The sequence below is a fragment of the Lontra canadensis genome, unplaced genomic scaffold (assembly GCF_010015895.1).
Source record: "Lontra canadensis isolate GAN:19392208 unplaced genomic scaffold, GSC_riverotter_1.0 scaffold18, whole genome shotgun sequence".
Classification (NCBI taxonomy): domain Eukaryota; kingdom Metazoa; phylum Chordata; class Mammalia; order Carnivora; family Mustelidae; genus Lontra; species Lontra canadensis.
Window position 1 is genome coordinate 7,270,711 of NW_022631012.1, and position 23,259 is coordinate 7,293,969.

At 35.3% G+C, this 23,259-nt stretch overlaps 1 protein-coding gene across 6 annotated transcripts in view; it reads right to left on the reverse strand.

Moving 5' to 3' along the window:
- Positions 1-3,929: 3,929 nt before the first annotated feature.
- Positions 3,930-23,259, reverse strand: part of CREB1 (cAMP responsive element binding protein 1) — a 61,228-nt gene continuing 41,898 nt past the window's right edge. For 3 of the 6 annotated variants that reach the window (XM_032859954.1, XM_032859953.1, XM_032859955.1), the window contains 2 exons: positions 21,922-22,072; positions 3,930-10,625 (listed from right to left, as the gene is read on the reverse strand). In XM_032859954.1, the coding sequence (XP_032715845.1) occupies positions 10,481-10,625; positions 21,922-22,072 (296 nt within the window). In that variant the 3' untranslated portion in view covers positions 3,930-10,480. Of the gene's footprint in view, positions 10,626-21,921; positions 22,073-22,879; positions 22,943-23,259 lie in introns of those variants that run through there. The other 3 variants (XR_004382956.1, XM_032859957.1, XM_032859956.1) reach the window with 3 other exon arrangements.

Below are 23,259 nucleotides of genomic sequence, written 5' to 3' on the forward strand. Positions count from 1 at the left end.
AAAGTTTAAATGGGAATGCTTTCAGATCGACATATCTGAGGAGGTAAAAAGTAGCAAGACTGGGAAGGAGGGGGAAGTTGGGCTGGGATGCAGTTACGAAAGTCCTCTGAGAACTGAGAGCTAGAATGGCCCTGCATTTGGGCCTATTAAGGCAAGGGGGTGGGACTTTATATCCCAGTGGAGGAGATTAGTCCTGTGACCTGAGGGGCTGACTTTAGGGGAAAGAAAAAATAACTGGAGAGGATCTCAGCTCAGGGCCATCAGCCAACATTCCCAGAAGCTGGGGAAGTGACTACTTCATGGGGGTGAGGGGTGGGGGAGAGAAGATATCCCTGGATAGCATGCCACAGTGTCCACTATAAATGTCAGTAAAGTTGTAACATTTTTCTCTTATGTTCAGGAATTTAATTGATCCCCAAAGTGTGCATTCTAAGTGTGCTCGTTTTACCCTCAAGGATTGAAACCCAGTCCAAACTTACTATACACTAAGCCTTGATTCTCACATTGCTCGGTTTCTTAGAACTCTTACAGTTATCCAGTGGCTATCAGTGACTTTTACCAGAACTAAAGCCAAATACTGGTGCCAAGATGCTGTGTTAAAATATATGTATATATGACATTAGGTTCTTAGAACTACCACTACTATAAAGTACGCTGTCATCTTCTAAGTGGATTACTTCTTGATGGTATCTTGCTTTAGTTCATGATAGATGTATCCGAAGCCCTGGTACCATCTTTAGTTAGTTTCTAGTGGAATATGTATTCCTTCATACAGAAGGATCAGAATTCTAATCAAAATACTTTATCTAAATTAACTGAACATTAAATTGAAAACTCAGGGCAGAATAACAACAGTGTCTGGAATGTTTTATCTTACCAAATACAACTTATGCTCCTAGAAGACAATACCTCTTTCAAGTGTTAACGTGGTACCCTCTTCATAAAGGGCAGGTGTTTTCAAAGGGGTAAATAAATGTTTACTCATGAAAAATACAGATTCAAAAAAACCCCAACAGATTCCTTTACAGATGAGTTAGCTTATTGCTTAATTTCCATGCTTTACTTTCCCTTGCCCAAGGTGTAGGGATAATCAGATCAAAAAATAAAGCCTACTCTCATAAAGTTATTATCAACTTAAGAGAAAAAGATTCACCTCTAATATCAAATCCACTTACTCTCTATGCTTTTAGTTTATGGTGGTTGATAGGATTTATCAATTTTTAAATCAAGAAAACAAAATTTTAATTAACACATATTGGTAAGAGGACCTAGACATAGGGCTTGACATCGTAGTTGGTGAAATAGTCATGTGATTTATTTTAGCGTCAGAGATATGGTCACAGTTCTGCTACCCCAGAACCACTACCTAGGCAGATGTAGTGGCATTTTCAAGGTCTTTAACAAGAATGAGGCAAGACACTGTTGTGAGCATGGAGAACCTTGCTCTGGGAAACGAGGCTTTGTTTCTCTGGACAGACAAGCACTGCATGAAATCAGGGCAGATTTCTTCTCAGTTCTTTTTTGTCACTTTAAAAACAGGATTTGTTAGCTCAGAAGTTTCTTTCCACAACCAGCAAAGTGTTCCAATTTAACACTAGAAAAGCCGGCATGATGAGAAACTCTTTCCTAGCTAAGAACAACTGCTTCTGAGGAAGATTAGAAGGGAAAACCCTGTGAAAGAGGCGTGAAAAGAAGGCCTACCCACTACAGAGCCTTGTGTTAAGGCTGCTTCTGCTATTCTTAACTCCTAAAAAAAAAAAAAAAAAAAAAAAAAGAAAATCACATACACTATATATAAAGTTTGACATTAAAAAATACTAACCAACATATTTTTTATTAATTTAGCAGATTCTTAATGCTTAGGAAGCAACCTCCAAATATGAATAAAACCATACTTAATAAATGACAATTTCCACTTCTTGGTATCTATCCCAAAGATAAACTAGCTTGGATTTATACTAACTTGTGTGTATCTGTAACAGTCAAAAGTCACAACCCAAGTGTGCACAAGAGGGTCCTTCCTAAATAAACTATGAGATATCTGTACAGTAGGACAGTGCACACCAGTTAGCAAGACTGAGGCAGATGTACACATACTGAAATAGAACTGACAAGACACATTCAGTGAAAAAGTACCATTTATGTAAAAGGGAGAGGAGGAGAGAATAGACATTGCATTTGCATGTGCACGCACAGATTGTCACTAAAAGGATACACAAGAAACTGCTTTGTACTGCTTCCCCATTTGTAGTTTCTTCCAAATGTGAAGTGAAAAAAAGTGAGAACATTATCAAGAAAGTGAAAAGGAAACTTAAGAAAATGGGAGAAATAACTGCGAATCACATTAGCTGATAAGAGTCTAGTATCCAAAAATATGTAAGGAACTCCCAAAACTCAACAACAAAAAACACCATTAAAAAATGAGCAAAAGACTTGAACAGACATTTCTCCAAGTAAGATTTACAAATAACCAACAGACCCATGAAATGATTCTCCACATCATTAACGAGCTGCAAATCAAAACCACGAGATACCTCTTCACACCCATAAGAATAGGCATAATTAAAACAAAAACAAAGAACAAACGTTGGCCAGGGCATGGAGAAATTGGGACCCTCATACATCTCTCGGAGTGTGAAGTGGTGCGGCAGCTCAGAAATCTGGCAGGTCCTCAGAAAGTAAACACAGAGTTGCCATATGGCCCAGCAATTCCACTCCTAGGTAGCTCTCCAAGAGAACTGAAAACGGGACTCAAATACTTGCACATGAGTGTTAGTAGCAGCACTATACACAATAGCCAAAAAATGGAAATACCCTGTGTCCATCAATGGATGACTGGATAAACTGTGGCTCACATAATGGATTATTACTCAGCCATAAAGAGGAATGAAGTAATGGTAAGAACTAGTGTGGAGGAAATTAAAAAGCATGCTAAGTGAAAGAAGCCAGACACAAAAGGTCACATATGGTTCTATTTACATGAAATATTCAGAACAGGTAACTATAGAAACAGCAGATTGGTGGCTGCCAGGGGCTGGAGGAAAATGGAGTAACTCTTTAATAGGTACAGGATTTTGGCAGTGATGTGTTGGAACTGGATATACAGGGGGCGGTAGCACATTGCGAAGGCACTAAATACCACTGAACTGTTAACTTAAAGAAATGGTCCATTTTGTTACATGAATTGCAGCTCAATTAAAAACAAAAGTAGCATTCAAGCGCCTAGATATACCTCTCCTCTTCACTTGTTAGGCCTTCATGAGAATTCTAAGCCCCAAATTTGGTCAGAGTGCCTAAGAAAGATGTGGAGAATGGAAGGCTAATGCTGATTAAGGCAATTCTGGGTTTTTGCCTTAAGCAGTTGAGTGGAACAGTGGCATCTTTAATAAGATGGAAAAAACCAGCTGAAGAATGAACAGATTTAGAGGAGAAATTAGAAGTTCTGTTTTGGACCTCAGGTTTGCAATCTGAGTAGAGATGACAAATTGGAGTTTGTAGCAGAGTTGAAATTGTGTAAATGTTTTAGAAAGGTTTCTTTGGCTGTCTCAGCTTCTTGAGGGCAGGGACTTCTTATTGCCCAGAAGTGTGTCTTCAAGTATTTGTGAAATAAGAGACAACAAGGGTATGGATAAAGAGAAGATGGGTATTCTAAGGTACTGTACGGTTTTATTGGAGGCCCAAGCACCTGAACAACATGGGTTACAAGTAGGATGACCATATGTCCTGATTTACTCAGCACAATCCTGGTTTACCCCTTTTGTCCCTATTAATTAGTATCACCCTTTTACTCTTAAATATGTCTGCAGAATAACTTACATGGTCACGCTCTGTAGAAAAAGAATAAAATTTATATAACAAGCTTCATAAACATGTCATGGTAATTTTTTTAAAAAAAGTTTAGAATAAAGGCAACTGCTTATTTTCAGAAATTGAATCAACAGGACAATCTTTTATTATGCTTTAAGCAAAGAGCAGATTAACCACACCCTCTCCCATTTCCTTCCATTTTATATGATCACAGAACTTTAGAATTACAAAGGGACCTGAGAAGTTATCTATTCTTATTTTTCTTCCAATGCAAACATGTATTTTATGACACTGGAGACAGCTCCTCGTTTGTCTCCCACTGGTTTTCTCAATAGGGTGGTAATATCTCCAAATCTTCAAATAGGCACCTGTTCAATCTTACTGAACAAAGAAATCTTGTGCTAAAAATGAGGAATACAGTAAAAGTAAATAACTGAAGATATGTTCTTGTTGCTCACATTAGTTTTGTTGCTGTGCAACAAGCTTGTGAAATATTCTAACAAAATTTGCTCATTTAACAAAAGTAATAAACCTAAGTTCAAGAAAATATAACTTAACACTACTGACAAAAAAGAAAATATAGAGATCCCATCCCCAAAAAAGAGACTTACAGAGTTTTTAAAAGCATGTTTATGTGACTGCACATAAATGTGTGTAAAAAGGGCATTATGACAGTTGATACCACAAAGATTACAGTAAGAAAAAAGCACTTTATGACAATATTTCACAAATTCACAAGGATCACTTTAATATACAAAGCAATTGCTACCATTCTGAACACAAAGCAGCTAATATGTACATAGTGTTAATAAAATGCATTATAACTCATACATTTTCTCTCTTTACACAGAGCACAAAAAGATTTAGGTAAAAAAATTAAAACAGGGATGTTTCTAGAATGTAGGGAATTTTATTAGAAATGTATTTCCCTCATTATAGTTATTTATTTAGTATTCAACTCCAATAGCAACATCAGAGTTAAAAATCAATACCCTGTTTTGTGCTGATAGTTTTGTGGGGGAGGTATTCTTTACCCCAATCCTCAAGGAAAAATTAAAACGAAAACAAAAGCATCTTTCTCTCTAGAAACTTCCCTGATTATTTTGTTTCTAAAAAGTTTCAAGTGATACATCTAGGTTAGAAATCATTCCTTCTGTGGGTGGGGATGACAACTGACGTGTGGACAAATCAGTTAGGGACAACTCTACATGGAAAACTGCTAACTAGCACTCTTCTTTGCCACCCCTAATAAATCCATACTCACAGAACAATGTTGACAAATTATTTCCCACTTTTAATATAAATAATTTTATTACATACACAAATTGGAGTGGCACCTGGATAAAAATACGTCTATAAATCATTTACCAATTCAATTTTAAAAACATAAGAAAATAAAACCTCCCAAACACAATGATAGAGCATTTCACTTGGCCAACTAACATAAGATTATTACCTGCAGGGATTTTCTTCCTTCCCTATCAATTTTTAAACTATCTCAGAATTACTCTCACATTTCTGAGATGCTCCTCAAGACAGAAGCTTGGAAATGCCATACTTGTGTAGGCAAGTATCATATAATGCCTGTGTAAAGTAGGTAAATCTAAATTTCCTACTCTTTGACCCTTTTCAAAGACATTTCCCACAGATTGTTCATTTTTCTTTTACTTGCTGGTGAGAATAATTAAAAATGGATCATGTTATGCCCAGCTAGGACCTGCACCCACAGTACCAGAATGCAGACAGGTCAATATCTTCCCTCTGTGCTAAACAACTCTGCCTGTTTATAATATCTTGCTTCACAGGCTTTGTTCTATTTTTTTTTCTATTTTTATTTTTTTAAAAAATAAATTTCAAGCTAAAACACCTGAAATATAATCCCTCCATTCAGACGTTATCTGGTCCCTCTTAAAGTTTGTCTGCCCCCTGAGGACACATACAAAGGCTTAAGCTACATTCACTAATCAGTAAGAACTTATCAGAAGCATATGAGACAGATGGAACTTCAGCACCCTGTTTGATTTATTTGAAATTCTTCCATACTGACTCAGCTTCATGATATGTTCAACCCCTCAGGGATTAGTGCCTCTCCTAGCCATCGATTCGAGAAAGTCAAGGAAACCAGTTCCCAGTACATACAGTGACTGTGCAGTCAACTTAAAAAAGTCAACATATCAATATTAAAAGTATTCAAGATGTATGCAAACCATTCAACAAAAGTTCTAGTTGTGCTTTGTACGATTGAGTGAGCAAACATATCCCCCAACTCTTCACCTACAGGCTTGATACAGCACACAGCACTTTCTCCTGTCTCACCTGACATCAGTCAAATTTAGGCAGCATTTCTTTGATGTTAAGAAAGCCAATTTAAAGTGAAAAAACCTTTGTCAAATGATTACACATGGTCTCCATCATGATAGTAATTACCTTGAAAAATATTTTACTATTCTGGACAAATTCATGGATATCTTGGCATCCTATAGACAACATCAATGTTGGAAATTAACATCTATTCAATCGAGTTGCTTTTCCTTCTATCTTTATCCATGATGAAAAAGCGCAACATTGGATCCAAAATCATCTTTTAACTAACTGGGCCAGGCAAATCTAATTTCCTGCTATTTTTCCTTTATAGCTATTTATAAGACTAGCCTTTAGGTGCTAAAATATTTTAATGAAAAGTTTCCATTTTAAAAAGTCACATGATTTGAAAAGAGGAGAAAGACATAAGTCAGTTGACAATTAATTGATGAGGGAACTTCTCAAGTTGCTAATACCCAACTGGGTCATTTTTAAAAGTGCAAGTTACACCAAACATTTACAAAGAATACAATGTAAATATAATCCAAATAAATATACAAGTTTTGTATTAGGTCAATGGGAAACAATATACCAAAAGTTTTCAGAGCCACAAGGCAACAAAATAAAGCCTCCTGAAATAACTGAAAAGGTGTGTAACTACTGTTCTTAAAACCCACTTTAATTAACTTTACCATATTAGCCTTATTTAATCCTGCAAAATGAAGCAGCCTTTTTGATCTTCAAAATAAAGAGACCAATTTATGCTAGTAGCTGACTGTAGCAGATCACAAAATTAAGTACATTTTAAAAAAATGTAAAGAAGAAATCTAGATTGAAGTCACTTCAAGTAAGTAAAAGCATCCTGGTTTAAACAAACTTGTTGTTTCTTCCTAAGCCTTTGTATGATTCCACATGTCACCCCACATGGTCAAAATGACAGTAGGGATGAGGCCTGAGAGACCGAGAGAAACTTCAGCCAGATGACCTCTGATCACACAGCCTGCCCCACTGGTGTGTGCTTTCAGACACTAGCGCTGCTGCTGACCTACCATCAAAAACATTTTCTGACAAAATCCCTGCTCAAATGAAAATACCAAAATTCCTCCCCCAGGATGAGTTTTGAAAAATCAGTGGTACCTTTTAGAAGCTATCTTCAAAATGTTGTTACCACTGTTATAGCTGCCAGAGACAAAGCATAAAAATCAAATACTTGGAGGGGGGCGGGGGAGTTTTCAAGTGACTAGTAACATATGTAAAAGTATCCAGCCAAAGAAAACTAACAATAAAAAAAAAAAAAAAAAGGAAAAACTTGGAAGAAAATTAGAAGACAAAAATCAGTCATGAGTGCTGAAGTAATGCAGTCCAAGAAACTACCAAAAGGGATGCAATAGAACACACAAAAATGTAAAATTTCATCTGACCTCAATATACTATAATACTCAGCATTCCTGACTTAAGAGCTCTCAGAGCTTCAGATTATATACTGTATGTATTTATATATATTTACACATATATTATACAAATGCCATTCCCCCCCAATAGTATCTAAATGAACAGAGCACCTATGACAATATGATGGTTGCCAATATGGTACTTGAGTTTGAAAAGAATGAAATTAAAATTATATCTGATAGCAATTTTTTAATAATGTGAACACATTGGATCTAGCCCTTTCTAAACCACTTTTCAGTTAAACACTATCAAAGCTTGAAAACTCATGAGTAATATATCAAAAATAAACCCCTCCCATTTCATTTTTATTAGAGTTAATCTGTCCTATAGATAAAAGTGCCACATGGCCCTATATTTGCAAAGTAAGCGATATCAAACTTGCTATTTTCTAGGCAAATCAGTAGCATATGTACAGATTCCTATGATGTTTTCATTCCCTTTTGGCCAATATGAAAAAACATTACTGGTAATGTGGCCCATATATGTTCTTGGCTACAAGATTTTTTTTTTTTATTATGTCATTTTCTTAATAAAGATTCTCAACGTTGCATGCTTAAAAACAAACACCTTTTTTCCAATTCTTGTTAAAAAAAAAAAGTTGCATAAAAGATGCTTATCTGTATAAACTGAAATATCTTCAAGTCTCTTTAAGGGTCTAAAACAGATTTAGCAACAGAATACATTTCTTACCTCACCATGAAGTAACTGACTTCAAACCAGTGCAATCATCCTCAAGGTACAAAGGACCTGGTATTTATAAAAACTTATAAATTCAACCAGCTCATACGGATGTGACTGCCTTGATTTATCAGGGACTAAGAGGACCACCAAATTTCTAATTAAACAGAATGCCTCAACTTTTGGAAAACGGTTTAGAGAATAACAACTTGCTAAATCCTAGGCAATTTTCATTTATAAAGTTTATGACATTCAAAACATTTCGACTCATTAAGAATTCTAGTTTGTGAACAGATTTGTGATTTTGCTTAGTTTCTGTTGAAGTTTTGGAAAATGACAGATCTATGCTGATATACAAATAATTTTTATGCTACAATTTTCCCCATTAGCTCAGCAGGATAAACATCAAACTTTACAGTCGTTTGAAAGCCTTCTTGAGAATCTGGTGAATTGTCCAAATATAAGACTACATCACTCAATTCTTAGAATGATGCTCCTTCATAAACTCTGTTCATCCTTGAAAAAAGACAATGGTTTGTTACAAACAAAAATATACCATATATGAGTATTAATTAAAAGCCTATTTTTCAAAATGGACCCGGTAACACCCAAATGCATATTTTGTTAACATATTAATAAACTTAATGTTTAAAAAAACCCTCACGACTAAATATAAAACATCAATTTTCTATACTCTTCTTTTAAAAGGAATAACCTTCTTAAATGAGAAATTATATCTAACATTATGTCAGTCTCCAATTTTTAAAATCCACCTTAGTCCTATTTTTCTCTTAAAGGGTAACTTTTAGATTTATCAAGCTTAGTGAATAAGATGAGTAATTAATAATTAGAAGTAGTACTGGAAACAATGTATGATACATATAAATACAGACTGTTATAGTCAGGGGTTCAAACAGGTAGCTCCTTTGTAGAACGACAAAGGCTATATAGCATATTGGAAAGCTAAAGCAAAACTGTCCTTTTTAGGAGAAAACAAACCAAAAAAATGTTTTGCAAGAGTGACAATCCAAATATTGTAGTACAGCAGTCATTCAAGTATCTCTGAAGAAAATAACTTTCCTTGTGTACATCTAATCCTGTACTTTTTATAACTATACCTTACAATTCCTTTCATTAAAAAATTCACTAGAGATACTCTGTTAAAGTATGTTAATATGGAAAAGATTTCAAATCAGTATTTTTCTACAACACATAGCATTTTATAAACAAATATATCATTTTGTTTTATTTAACATCTTGAAGGCTTTCCTGTTGGTGGTATACTGTAAGTGCAAATGGGAACAGTTAAATTAGAAGTATCTTTAAGTAAATGAGTGACATAAATATTTTTTGAAGGCGATGACAAAAACATTTATTTAAAAACCTTGTTATATAACTCAAGGGGCTGGTTTACTAATGAGCATCTTTTTACTAATAAGAATTTGGTACTAACTAAAACAAGCTTTGTACTTTTACTTCAATTTAAAATTCAAATACCATGCTTTTTCATTCAGTTGGTTACTTCTTTTAATGTATTCAAAAATGCTGAACACACACAGAATTGAATTAAGAAGCAACAACTGTCCTATGGAAGAGCTGTCGTTAATACACAATGTTTTTAAGAACCAAGGACAAGTTTTCAGTATTGAAGAAGAGAATGTACATAGAAAACACTCCGAATTCATTCTTAATTTCTTCAACACCATACTAAAATTCTTTTTTAGAGGGTATATCTCTTAACAATTTTACATAATTCACAATGAAAATGTGAAAACATGTCAATTTGGCAATCAACACTGCTTCATTGCACCTTACTTACTTTATGCATGCGGCCCACACATTACTTCAGCTCAAGAGGCTGGGGTAATTCTGTCCCTAAGGCAATCAAGGAGCTCAGCACAAACCTTGAAATCATTTTAAAAAAGGTTTTCTTTTCCTCATTTCCCCCATCAATTTACAAGTAAACAAATTATTACTTCTTGAAGAGGGAGGGGGATGAAAAGCAGAAGTCTCTTCATGATTCCTGGTGCTGAAAATTTCTTGAGGGGAGAAGTGGAGGCAGGTGTTGGAACATTCACAGTTTAATGCAAAAGCACAAATGAATGAAATTCTGTAGTTGCTTTCAGGCAGTTTTGCGAATAGAAAAAAAGAAATGTTTAGAAAATAAAATGTTTATTTCGTCTTTCTGGTTGTGGCCAAGCCAGTCCTTTTCCACCGTAACAGGTGAAATTTAAATCCCAAATTAATCTGATTTGTGGCAGTAAAGGTCCTTAAGTGCTTTTAGCTCCTCAATGAGTGTCTTATTTTGGTTTTCAAGCACTGCCACTCTGTTTTCTAAACATTTCACATATTCTTTCTTCTTTCTACGACACTCTCGTGCTGCTTCCCTATGAGCAAAAAAGGACAGGAGAAATTATGCAACACTTATTTATATATCATTTATTTTGGGCTAGAGTACTTTTGAATATTAGTTCAAAGCAACACGTATTTTAATATATTAAAGATTAAGCACTTGAAAAAACTATACAGAATGATTTGGAGATGGCCTCATATAAGATTTTAATTAAACATACCATATAAGTCTGACACGGAGGACACTGGGAGATGGAGAGGAGAAGTGAGTTGGGGAAATCGGTGGGGGAGACAAACCATGAGAGACTGTGGACTCTGAGAAACAAACAGGGCTTTGGAGGGGAAGAGGGTGGTGGGTATTACGGAGGTTATGTACTGCATGGAGCATGGGGTGTGGTGCATAAACAATGAATTTTGGAACACTGAAAAAAATAAATTAAAAAAAAAAATCCAAATGTGAAAACCCCATGAACAACACAAAGGGCTGAATGATCACTTAAAATTTAAAAGTATATCACTGTTTATTGATATGTTCTGTATCACACCTATAAAACTTGAAGTTCTATCAATAACTAAGAAAATATTAAGGCTAAATGTCAGTGTGAAAAACATCCTAAGTCAAATACAAAAATCTCATAAACTCATCATTTCAGGGTATTAAAAAAAAGCCTAACATGGGTCTCTTCCACAAGTGATGTTGAGAAAACTGTATATCCACATACAAAAAGAATGAAGTTGGATCCTTACCTTATACCATATACAAAAACTAATTGAAAATAGATTAAAGAACTAAATATAAGACCTAAAACTATAAAACTTCAGAAGAAAACAGGGGAAAAGCTTCAAGACATTGGGTTGGCAGTGATTTCTTGCTATGTCACCAAAAGCAGACAACATAAACAAAAATAATCAAATGGGGCGACATCAAACTTAAAAACTTTTGTGCATAAAAGGGGACACAATCGATAGGGTGAAAAGGCAACCCATGAAATGGGAGAAAATACTTGCAAATCATCTATCTAATAGGGACTTAATATCTAGGACATATAAAGAACTTTTACAACTTAACAAAATAACTTGATTAAAGAATGAGAAAGGACCTGAACAGACATCTCTTCAAAGATGTACAAATAGCTAACAAGCATATAAAAAGATGCTCAACACCAATCTAATTACTAGAGAAATGCAAATCAAAGCCACGACAAGGTATCACTTCACACCCTTTAGGATGGCTACTATATTTACACAAAATAAAACAAAAAACAACCCCCCTCCAAACCCAGAGAGAAAATAAGTGTTGACCAGGACGTGAAGAAATGTGAACCCTGTGCACTGTCCGTGGGTTGTAAAATGGCCCAGCCACTACAGAAAACACTATAGCAATTCCTTAAAAAATTAAAAATAGAATTACCCTATAATCCAGCAATCCAACTTTTAGATATATATCCAAACAACACAGAACAGGATATTGAAGAGATATGGGCATGCCTATGTTCATAATAGCATTATCCACAATAGCCAACAATACAATGGAATATTATTCAGCCTTAAAAAAGGAAATCCCACCAAATGCTACAACATAGATGAACCTTGAGAACAAAATGCTAATAAGCAAAATAAGCCTGCCACAAAAAGACAACTGTATGATTTCACTTATATGAAGTATCCAAAGTAGTCAAACTCATAAGAACAGAAAGGAGAATGGTGATTGCCAAGGACTCACAGAAGAGGAAAATGAGGGAATTTGTTTTTAATAGTTTCAGTTTCGCTAGGTAAAAAAACGTTCTGGAGATCTGTTGCACAACAGTATGAATATACTTCACACTACTGAACTGTATATTTAAAACTGGTTAAGATGACAAATTTTAAGTTTTATACCACAATTTAAAACTATTAAACTATTTTTAAAAATCTAGCAGATTAAGAATAAAAAATGTTTTTAGTGAGCCAGGAAGTCCAAACTGGTAAATTTTTTAAGCTCTATGGAATAAGGATCGCATATTATATCCTCAGTCACTAGCCAAGGGCCTGGCATAAGGTAGGTCCTTATTCCTGAGTGGACATAAGAGTTGAAAGAAAAAGGTTCTAAGTCTTTAAAAAATAGAAAAAAGCAGCAACTTACAATCACTCATTTACAAGAGTGGCAATACAGCCCAGCACTAAGAGTAGTAACTTCAGTGTCAGGTTCTTAGGTTTAAATGGTTACCTCCTACCAATTATATGACCATAAACAAATTAAGGCAATTATATGACCTTAGTTTCCTGACTGTATAATAGAGAAAATACTATCTACCTCAAAAATTTTATGAGGATTAAAGGAATTAATATATAAAAAGTGTATGAAATAGTGGCTGGCATTTTGTAAATGCTATGTATGTGTCTGCTGTAATTATTTCTAGATAACTCTAATACCTTCATTAATGTCTTCATCCCCATACAGCCTTCTGAGTCAGAAAAAAGGAGCAAGCTGACTTTTGCTGCACCTAATGTTGTATCATCCATGACATATATGGACGATACAGGATCCACTGCATCAGTGTACCACTGGTGAAAATTTGGGGGGGGAAGGACTTAAAAATGGCCAAACATTCTCATGCACAGTGAAGACAACAAGCCCAGAAGTGCGATAAGGCCACGAGTGATGTAAAGGATCACAGGTGGGAATGATTCTGAGGTTAATCTGGATGTTCTGTATGTGGTGAAATCTAACAATACAGAGAGTCTGTAGGATGTATGTATACACTGACAAATCTACTTCTATCCAGGGCTGTTATCTTGTTTTACCTGCCTTCTCCCCCATCTTTTGAGAATTTAGAGTTCACAAGTGCTCATATGAATGCAGTATCTATCTATATGCTAGTTTCCAAAAAGTTAAACTAATATGATCCCATAGGTTAGTATCTTCTAATTTTGCTCTAGCAAAGTTAGTATACTATAGTGTTGCTAAAGCTTAGGTTTCACAAAAGCAAAAAGCAAAAAAAAAAAAAAAAAAAGGAACACTGGATTAAGATAATTATTTCTTTAATGTTAACACCTTTGATCCTTTCAGTATACTTAATGTAAATTGAGACTCTCTCCAAAGAGGAATTCCAACTAGCAAATGCCAAGCTCATTATGGGTATACAATACCTTTTTGGAGGAACACCAAATAAATTTCAAGTACTGTCTTGCAGAATGATGCTCACAGTTTAAAATAAACAACTTGGATACAAATTTAATATATTATGATAGAATAGCAAGACTTCTTTCTAAACTGAGGATCAGAAATCTTGGGTTCAGATCCTGGCTATGAAACTAACTAGTTGTATAGTTTCCAACAGGTACCAGGGAAGAACTATTTCTTTATCTGTTTGTTTTTTGTTTTTTTTTAAAGGACTAATCAAGATGTCTCCAACTAGGACCGTTAGGTTTGTATTAAGGAGTATGCAAAATCAGGGAATAAACCCGCCATGTCATTCTAAAGCACCAATTCTGATTAATGGGTCAGAGGGGTGGCAAGCATTTTCATATTTAAAAAAGCATTATTATATTTTGGAGTGGAATACAGAATACAAATGAACTTTAAATAAAAATTTTAAAGAAATCCTTAGCTTGGAGAATGCTACTTAAAGCTTCTCAAAAATTTTTAGATATATATTAAAAAAGAAGAAGAAAATGAAAGGATTCTCCCAGCAGATCAGTCTGACAACATGGTGTGAAGATTAAATTGACCACTGATGTTTCTTCCAGTACAGAAATAGGATTTTATGATTTTAAGCATTCATGCAAACAGATGGCTTATAAATTCTGCACTTGATGTGATAGGCATATTTTTAGAAAAAAGTTCTTTCACATAATGTGTCCCAACATCCTCCTCCATTCACTGAACTAGTTCTTTGCCTCTATATGATTCTTATTCTCTCATTTTCAGCATCCTCCATAATTCTAAACTACCCGATTTTTTTCTCTTTTACCTTCAAAGTTTATTAATTGTACTTTAAGAAACAAATAAAAAACAACAGGCTTTTGTTACACTGATTTTCCTCTATTAGTTTTCTCTTTTCAGTTTTATTGATTTTATTTATTTATTTTAAAAAGATTTTATTTATTTGACAGAGAGAAAAGGTGGGGGAGTGGCAGGCAGAGGGCAAGGGAGTAGCAGGCTCCCCACTGACTAGGGAGCCCGATGTGGGACCTGACCCCAGAACCCTGGGATTATGACCCGAGCTGAAGGCAGACACTCAACCAACTGAGCCCCCACGCTCCCACAGTTTCATTAATTTTAATTTGCTCTTCTTTTTCTAGTTTCTTAAGATGGAAGTTAGGTTGGCAAACTTGTTTTTGATAAATATTTTTGGCTTCTCAGGCCAAATGGGCTCTGTCTCAACTACTGCTATTGTAGCATGAAAGCAGCCTTAGATAACACATAACTGAATGAGCACGGCTATGTTCCAGTAAAACTTTATTTATAAAAAACAGACAATGAGGTATAATTTGCTAACCCCTGACATAGATGACTGATTTAAGACTTTGTTTTCTAACATTAAGTATTTAATGGTATAAATTTCCCTCTAAGCACTGACTGAACTCCCACAAATTTCTGTTGTATTTCAATTTGCACTTAGTTAAAGATACTTCCTTTGAAACATCCTTTTTGACCTATAGACTTAGAAATGTTTGATTCTTAATTTCCACACAACTGGGGATTTTCCCGGATGCTTTATGGGCCAAGAGCATATTCTAGTATTTCTATTCTCTTAAATTAACAAGTGTCATTAAAATGCCAAATAGGTAGAGTTGGTTGATTGTCATTCAGGTTGTCTCTATCTTCTTTCATCATTCAGAAAAGAATGAAGTTTTCTTTTTTTGGTGGGCAGCAAAGCAAGGTTTACTGAGCAATGGTGAAGTGATAGTACAAAGCTCCCGAAGAGGGAGGGGACCTGCGAGGGGTGCCCTGAAGTTTTCAACTATTCAATTCTCTGTTTAGTTTCATCATATTTGGCCTCATTAGGAGCTCCTCTGTTAGGAGCATATACATGTAAAACTACTATGTTTTTTTAGAGAAACAATCCTTTTATCTTTACCTATTGTCCTTTTTTTTCTTTTAATCCCCGACAATGTTCCAGCTTCCTTTTGATTGCTATCTGCATGCTCTATCCTTTTATATTCTCTTCCTTCTAATTTATCTATGCTTGATATTTGAAATGAGGTTCTTATAAATAGCATATAGTTAGGTCTTGGTTTTTTGTTTGGTCTTTTACATGGGTTAGACAAGGTTTAGCCATCTATGACCCATGGGTCAAATCCACACAGTCTGTTTTAAATAGTTTTTAAACTTCTAGCCAGACTAAGTGAGAGAAAGGCCACAAATTCTCAATATCAGGAATGAAATCCCTATTAAATAGTCCCCCCACCACCCAAGAAAACCACAACCAAAAGCCCAAAAGTGTTTAGATATAAATCTAACAAAAAAATGTACGGAATCTACATGCTAAAAAATGGAAAGAACATTGTGTTCCCAGAATGGAATACTCGATATTAATTCTCCTCAATTTGATTTATAAACTCAACAAAACCCTAATCAAAATCCCAGGAAACTTTCTTATAGACATCAACAAACCAATTCTAAAATTCATATGAAAATGCAAAGGAACCAGAACAGCCAAAACAATTTTGCAAAAGAGCAAAGTTGGAGGACTCACACTGTCAAATTTAAAGCTTACTAAGATGCTACAGTAATCAAGACAGCATAGTATTGGCTAAAGGATAAACACAAAGACCCATGAAACAAGCTAGCCAGAAACATACACACACAAATATGGTTAAATGATTTTCGACCAAAGTGCAATTCAATAAAGGATAATCTTTTTAACAAATATGCTGAAGCAAATATATATCCATACACAAAAAATATGAACCATGACACACCTCACATCTTATATAAAAGTTAACTCAAAAGGGATCACAGACCTAAATGTAAAATATAAACTGCAACACCAGCCACTCTGGAAATCAATTTGGCCATTTCTTATAAAGTTAAATATATGCTTACCATTCTACCTGGCCAGCCCACTCCTACATATTTATTCAAGTGAACTGAAAGTTCATACTAACTCCTGTGTATGTTTATAGTAACTTCATTCATAATCCTCCCAAACTGGAAACTATGATGAACATCAAGGTTAACAGACAAATAAACTACAGGATATGTGTACAATGGAATACTAGGGATAAAACCAAATACTGATCCGTGTAACACTATCAATAAATCTTGAATGCATTTTGCTAAGTGAAAGAAACCAAACCCTAAAGGCTACATATACTGTATGTTTCTGATTATATGAGATTCTGGAAAAGGGGGCAGAAGCAGACTACCCATGGGGTATCAAAGAGATTCATTCTAGGGTGGTGGTTTTGTAAGGCACTGTGAGGGTAGAAACATGGCACCATACATCTGTCAAAACCAAAAGAACTATAGAACTTTTATACTTTTTATAGTAAACTATATGCAATCCCAGAATTGAATGAAGATGCGATGAATATCTCATACTACAAGTGTGTGATATAATCTTAATCTTCTTGGGGGCGGGGGGGAAGGAACAGACCTAAACAGCTTGGAAAATAGTACTTTCACTGGTACTTTAAGGCTAAAAACCAAAAAAAGAACCATACATAAATACTGTATTGTATTTGGTAAATTTGTTTCTCACAGGTATACAAGTTAGCAATTTTGTAACTATTTTAAATGTATACTAGAGTTAAACATATATGTAAATAAACTATACTTAATGGGAAGCCAAGTATCTATGAATCTGTCTATTCATATCCTTAACTCATTATTAGTCTTCTGACTTGTTCAATGTTTCTAGCTTGTCGTTTGCTTTACTACTTTTATCTTTTTCTTGGCTAAACAGAGGTTTTATATATTCATACGTCAAACCCACCTAACATTTACATCTATTATTTTGCCTTTAGCAAATCTATTAAAATACTGCATTCTAAAATTGTAAGACAAGGATGTAGACTGCATTAATTTTGTAATTTTTTATTCCACCTTTCCCATGGGAAGAGCACACGTTCCCACTCCACTGACAGTGGGCTTCTCCTTGTCTGTACTTTGGCCAGTGGTACATAAGTGGACATGATGTTCATCACCATCAAGCAGAGGATTTAAAGAAACACTGCCTTTTTTCCTTCGCTACAAAAATGACATGTCTCAAAAAAGGTGCTCCTCCTGTAGCTGGGAGCATGTGGAAGACAGACACGGCAGCTGGCTTGCAGCTGTCAAATGTAACGTGAGGAAGAAATTTTGTTGTTCTAAGACACAGATTTTGAGGTTTCTGTTGTTACTACAGCAACAAAAATTAAAATAACAACCATCTATCCTTTCTTTTAGACCACTTATCATTTCATTTCGGAGTAAATGGTAATTTGAACAGTGTAGAATTTGGGGATCATAACTTTTTTCATCAAATTTCAGTTTAAGATAGGCTGTGTTTGAGGTACATATAAGGGACATTCATCCTAGTGAGTATGTTCAGGAGGAGAGTGATCCCCTAATTTTTCTACTGAAGTGTACCCCTAATGGCAGAGGAAACGAAAATGGGGATTCTGGGGACACAGTCCAAAGCAACCACTGCTGGTGTGAACTTCTTTTAAGTCTCTTACCTTAAAAATATTTCTAATTTTTGAGCAAGATAAATATTCGAGGAGAGCATTCCATGTTTACCTCTTGGGGCTACATTATCTCCAACATACTATCATAAGCTCTGGTTTGAGAAGTACATCAGGAGAGAGCTGTATACTGAGATCTCAGAATTAACATGTAGACAGGGCTTTGGCCCCAGACACAGGCTCAAGCCTCAGGTCTACCAATTTAAACGAAAATTTGAAAGATTTTATTTTTATGAAGCATCTACAATGTGGGGCTCAAACTCATAACCCCAAGATCAAGAGTCATAGGCTCTACTGCCTGAGCCAGCCAGGCAGCCCTATACCTAATTCTTTAAAGGTGCGACCTTTGGCAAGATACTTAACTTCATTCTGAACTATAGCGCCTCTGTAAAAGGGAGATAGGCTTCTCCCTCATTGTAGGCAATATAAAATATGTAAAGAAACTACGTGTGATATCTAGCATGAACTGGCCCTTAGTAAATAGTATCTCAGGAAAAAGGTCAAAGCCAGCATTGAGAATTAGAAGGTGTCAGCATATAGCTGATGCCTGAAATACATGGTTAGGAATGAACATTCTAAGGGAAAACTTCAAAAGTAGTTGGAAAACCAGATGAATAAATCAGAGTTCAGGAGAATAAGTCAAAAGTGTCAAAGATGGGGCACCTGGGTGGCTCAGTCATTAAGCATCTGCCTTTGGCTCAGGTCATGATCCCAGGGTCCTGGGATCGAGCCCCACATCAGGCTCCTTGCTCCACGGGAGGCCTGCTTCTCCCTCTCCCATTCCCACTGCTTGTGTTCCCTCTCTCGCTGTGTCTCTCTGTCAAATAAATACAAAAAATCTTTAAAAAAAAAAAAAAGTGTCAAATATTCCACAAAAGTAAAATTAAATGAAAAGAGAATGCCAGATTGCCAAGTGCGAGGGAATCTGTATTTTTTAAAGATATTAAGAGTACTATGGTGAGCATAGAAACCAGATTCTAATGAATGGAAGTTGGAAAAGAGGAAGCAGTAGTAACGTGGGAATAAAGGGAAAAGGGAACTATAGCAGAGTCAACGGGAAGTTTCCTTAAAACTAAATCCAAGCAAAAGTATTTTATTAAAGAGACCATGCTAAAGATTTCAGACCAGCAAAGGTTGTTAGGAACTGTAGCTTTGTGAGCCCTGTCCCTAACCTGGAATATATGTATATAGCGGGTGGGGGGGGGGGATACGTAAACTAAAAAAATAAAGAAAAAAGGAAATTTGGTTTGCTAGACAAATGAACAAGTGTTCATAAATGGGCAGCTCTCTGCTCCATACAACAGAGCTGACAAGAAGCCATAGTGCCACCTCCTTACCCACCCACTAATTATACCACCTCTTGGTCTTTTCTGTATAAGGGGAAACATCTCTAGGGCACTTGTGTATGGTTGAGTGACCGACTCTAGGTCTCAGCTCAGGTCACGATCTCGTGTCATGGGAAGTCTGCTTGAAGATCTTCTCCATCTGCCTCTTCCCCCACTCGCACTCACTCTCTGAAATGGCTAATCTTTAAAAAGGTGCAGGGGGGATGTTTCTGCCCCACAGAGGTGACTACAAGGACACAACATAAATTCTTTCTGCTGTTTTTATAATCAAGAAGGTTTTTTATTTTTCATCTGATTGCTTTGCTGTGTCTTGCTTAGAACTGGTTTATTTAGTAAGTGCTACTGTCTTAAGTTTTAAAACCTGGCCTTTACTTAAGACTTCTTAATTGGACTTGCTTCTAATTTTAGAAAGGGTTAAACATTTCTTTATAAACATTTTAAAGCTGAAAAGATTTAAATACAAAACTTAATGTATAATTTAGAATACATTTAAATGAATGCAGCTTTTGATGCTTCTGTTTATTATTATTACTACACCTAAGGAAAATCTTGGATTGATAGAGCACTTGGCTTATTTCCAACTCTTTTCCTAATATTCCAGAAAAAGTGCTGCCATTTCCCATAGCTTAGATGTCATTTACTGATACTCTATAACAGCTAGGTATTTTAGGGACAAAAGAGGTTGAGCTGAGTGGAAATATGAAACTTCATAAAAACAAACACTTCGATAGAGCACTACAGTTAAAGTGCTTTGAGAGGAATGATATTTGTCCCATAGAACAGCCATTTGGATGGGTGGCAGAATCTTTTCTTCAAAGAAGAAAAAGGAGGTTTAGAGGGGGTTACTATGTTCTTCCAAAGTCACAGCAAGAAGAGTAGATCCAGGACTTGAATCCAGACTGTCTAAATTCAATCCCTATGTTTCTTTTACTTTGTGGCAGTGTTTGAAAAATCTTGGGGTCAAGAACAGAGGAGGGGCACCTGGGTGGCTCAGTGGATTAAACCTCTGCCTTCAGCTCAGGTCATGACCTCAGGATCCTGGGAAAGAGCCCCACATTGGGCTCTCTGCTCAGCGGGGAGCCTGATTCCCCTCATCCCCCTTCCTGCCCCCCTGTCTCCTTGTGATCACAGCCTGTCAAATAAATAAATACAATCTTTAAAAAAAAAAAAAGAACAGAAGAATAGTTTCACCAATTTCAAATTTTATCTTTATAAAACTTTATTTTCATTTTCTATGGTTTGTCTTAGGTCATTTCCATTTTAAATCCTCAGCTAAATATTTAAATCCTACACTAAATAAAAATACTAAAGTAAATAAAATAAAAATATTTTATTGTTTTTTTTGGGGGGAGGGACAGAGAGTGGAAAGAAAGAGAGAAAGAGAAAATCTTAAGCAGGCTCCACACGCAGTTTTAGAAGCCCAACCTGGGGCTCGATCTTACAACCCTGAGCTCATGACCTGAGCCAAGAGAAGAGTCAGATGTTTAACCTACTCACCCATCCAGGCGCCCCTTACTGTTTTTTCAGATGACAAAACCATTCACAGCTGTAAATTTACTTTATGAGAATTACTTTACCCACACTTCATAGATTTTGTTGTGTAGCATTTTCATTGTTGAAGACTGACTCTATTTTAAGATTTTGTCTAAGAACAAGATTCTTAGATTTAATCTATTTTTGAAGACTCTTTAGGTACTAAATTGTCAATTTTGAGTGAAGATAATATTCATTAAAACATGGACTGGCCATCATATTTCCTTTCTTTTAAATAAACTTAACATAAATGAAACATTTGATATTAATATACATACCTGAAACTCTTGATCTTCTTGAACAATACTATTCATGAAAAGAAACAGTATTTAAATAACCTAGGCTGCTGGTTAGAGCACAGTGAAAATATAAGAGTTGTGTATTAAATCTTTCATGGAAAAATTACACAAAAGAAAACTATGATTACAGATCGACCCATGGGGCTTCTGGGTGGATCCGTGGGTTAAGCATCTGCCTTTGGCTCAGGTCATGATCCTGGGGTTCTGGGACTGAGCCCGACATCGGGTTCCCTGCTTAGTGAGGGGGTGTGGCTGCTTCTCCCTCTCCCCATCCCCCTGCTTGTGCTGTCAAATAGGTAAGTAAAATCTTAAAAAAATAAAGATTTGACCCATAATCCCATTAGCCATTTCATAAGTGCAGCTTATTAAAAAAGTTTTAACAAATCCATCAATTCTACCAGAAAAAAATTCATTGCAAAGATCCAATTATCAAATTCATGTCTGACAGAATCTGAAGATGACATGACCTACCACAATCTAAGTAAATGCAATGTATGTACCTGTTCTTCATTAGGCGAACCTCTCTCTTTCGTGCTGCTTCTTCAGCAGGCTGTGTAGGAAGTGCTGGGGAGGATGCCATAACAACTCCAGGGGCGATGGTGCTAGTGGGTGCTGTGCGGATCTGGTATGTCTGTACATCTCCAGAGGCAGCTGAAAAGAAAAACAGTGAACATGGCATAAGACACAGAAGCAGAGGACTCAGTAAAACTACGTGTGTCAATCATCAATTTAAACATATATTTTGGATTGAAAGGGAAAAAAAGGAACATGATTCTAACTAAAACACTGAAAGAATCAGCACTCTTTGGGTCATTACTGACAAATAATTTTCAGTTTAATATATTTATTAGGATAGACACTTGGGTGAAAGAGCCTTAACCATTGTATTTATCTTTCATTGGAATGTAGTTCTATTCTGTTGTTAACATGCTTACCAACCTTAAGTCTAAAAGGTAAGTAGGGCACAGCTTGGATGATCTTCCTAGATAGAGTATACTCCTCAATGTCTTCCTTTGATATTGGTAAATTCATATTAAAAAATTTCAAGTAGACTCTTGCCACGACATAAAAACGACCATGATTTTTCATAAAATAGCAAAATGGGAGAGAAAATAAAGCATTATGGTCAACTATTATAAATTTCTAATTGAAACAAAACTGAAAGTATGAAAAAGTGTACCACTTGATGTCAATTATATTACTTGTTTTAATGTAAATGCTAATTGCTAAATAAATTGAAGTTTTTTTCTAAGTGATCCATCACTTGTAAAAAGAAACACAATCATTATCTGTCAAACTGCTTCTAAAAACAGCTTAGTAATATGCCCTACTAAGAATAAAGAACCTAAAATTATCTGAGAGAATTTGAAGGTCTTTATAAAATTATCCATATTTGTTATTAATATCAATTAAAATGTGTGGTTTGAGTGGAAAAGATTTATATACTAAACATGTTACCATCTTCAAACTGACGTTCAGAATTCAAATTCACTGACATCCTGCTTTACAATTTTTGAGTACCTGCATGTAAAGTGAAAAGGTGTTTTACTCCCATTAATAAACAAAATATTATCTTCTTCAAATATTATTTGTTTAGTAACAGAATATGTTCTGTAAATACATTAGGGCCTTTAAAAATAAACGATGACTCTCTAGTTGGTGTTTTAGGATTATTCAAAAATTATCATCCATGCTGAAGGGGTACAATGGTCATTATTTAACAGAGAGGCAAAATATATTATTATTAATAAAAATATTTTTAGATACAGATTTTAACATTATTTCCTCAATATGCAAATTTCAATCTGGCATAAATTATATTCTTAAAATATTCAAAT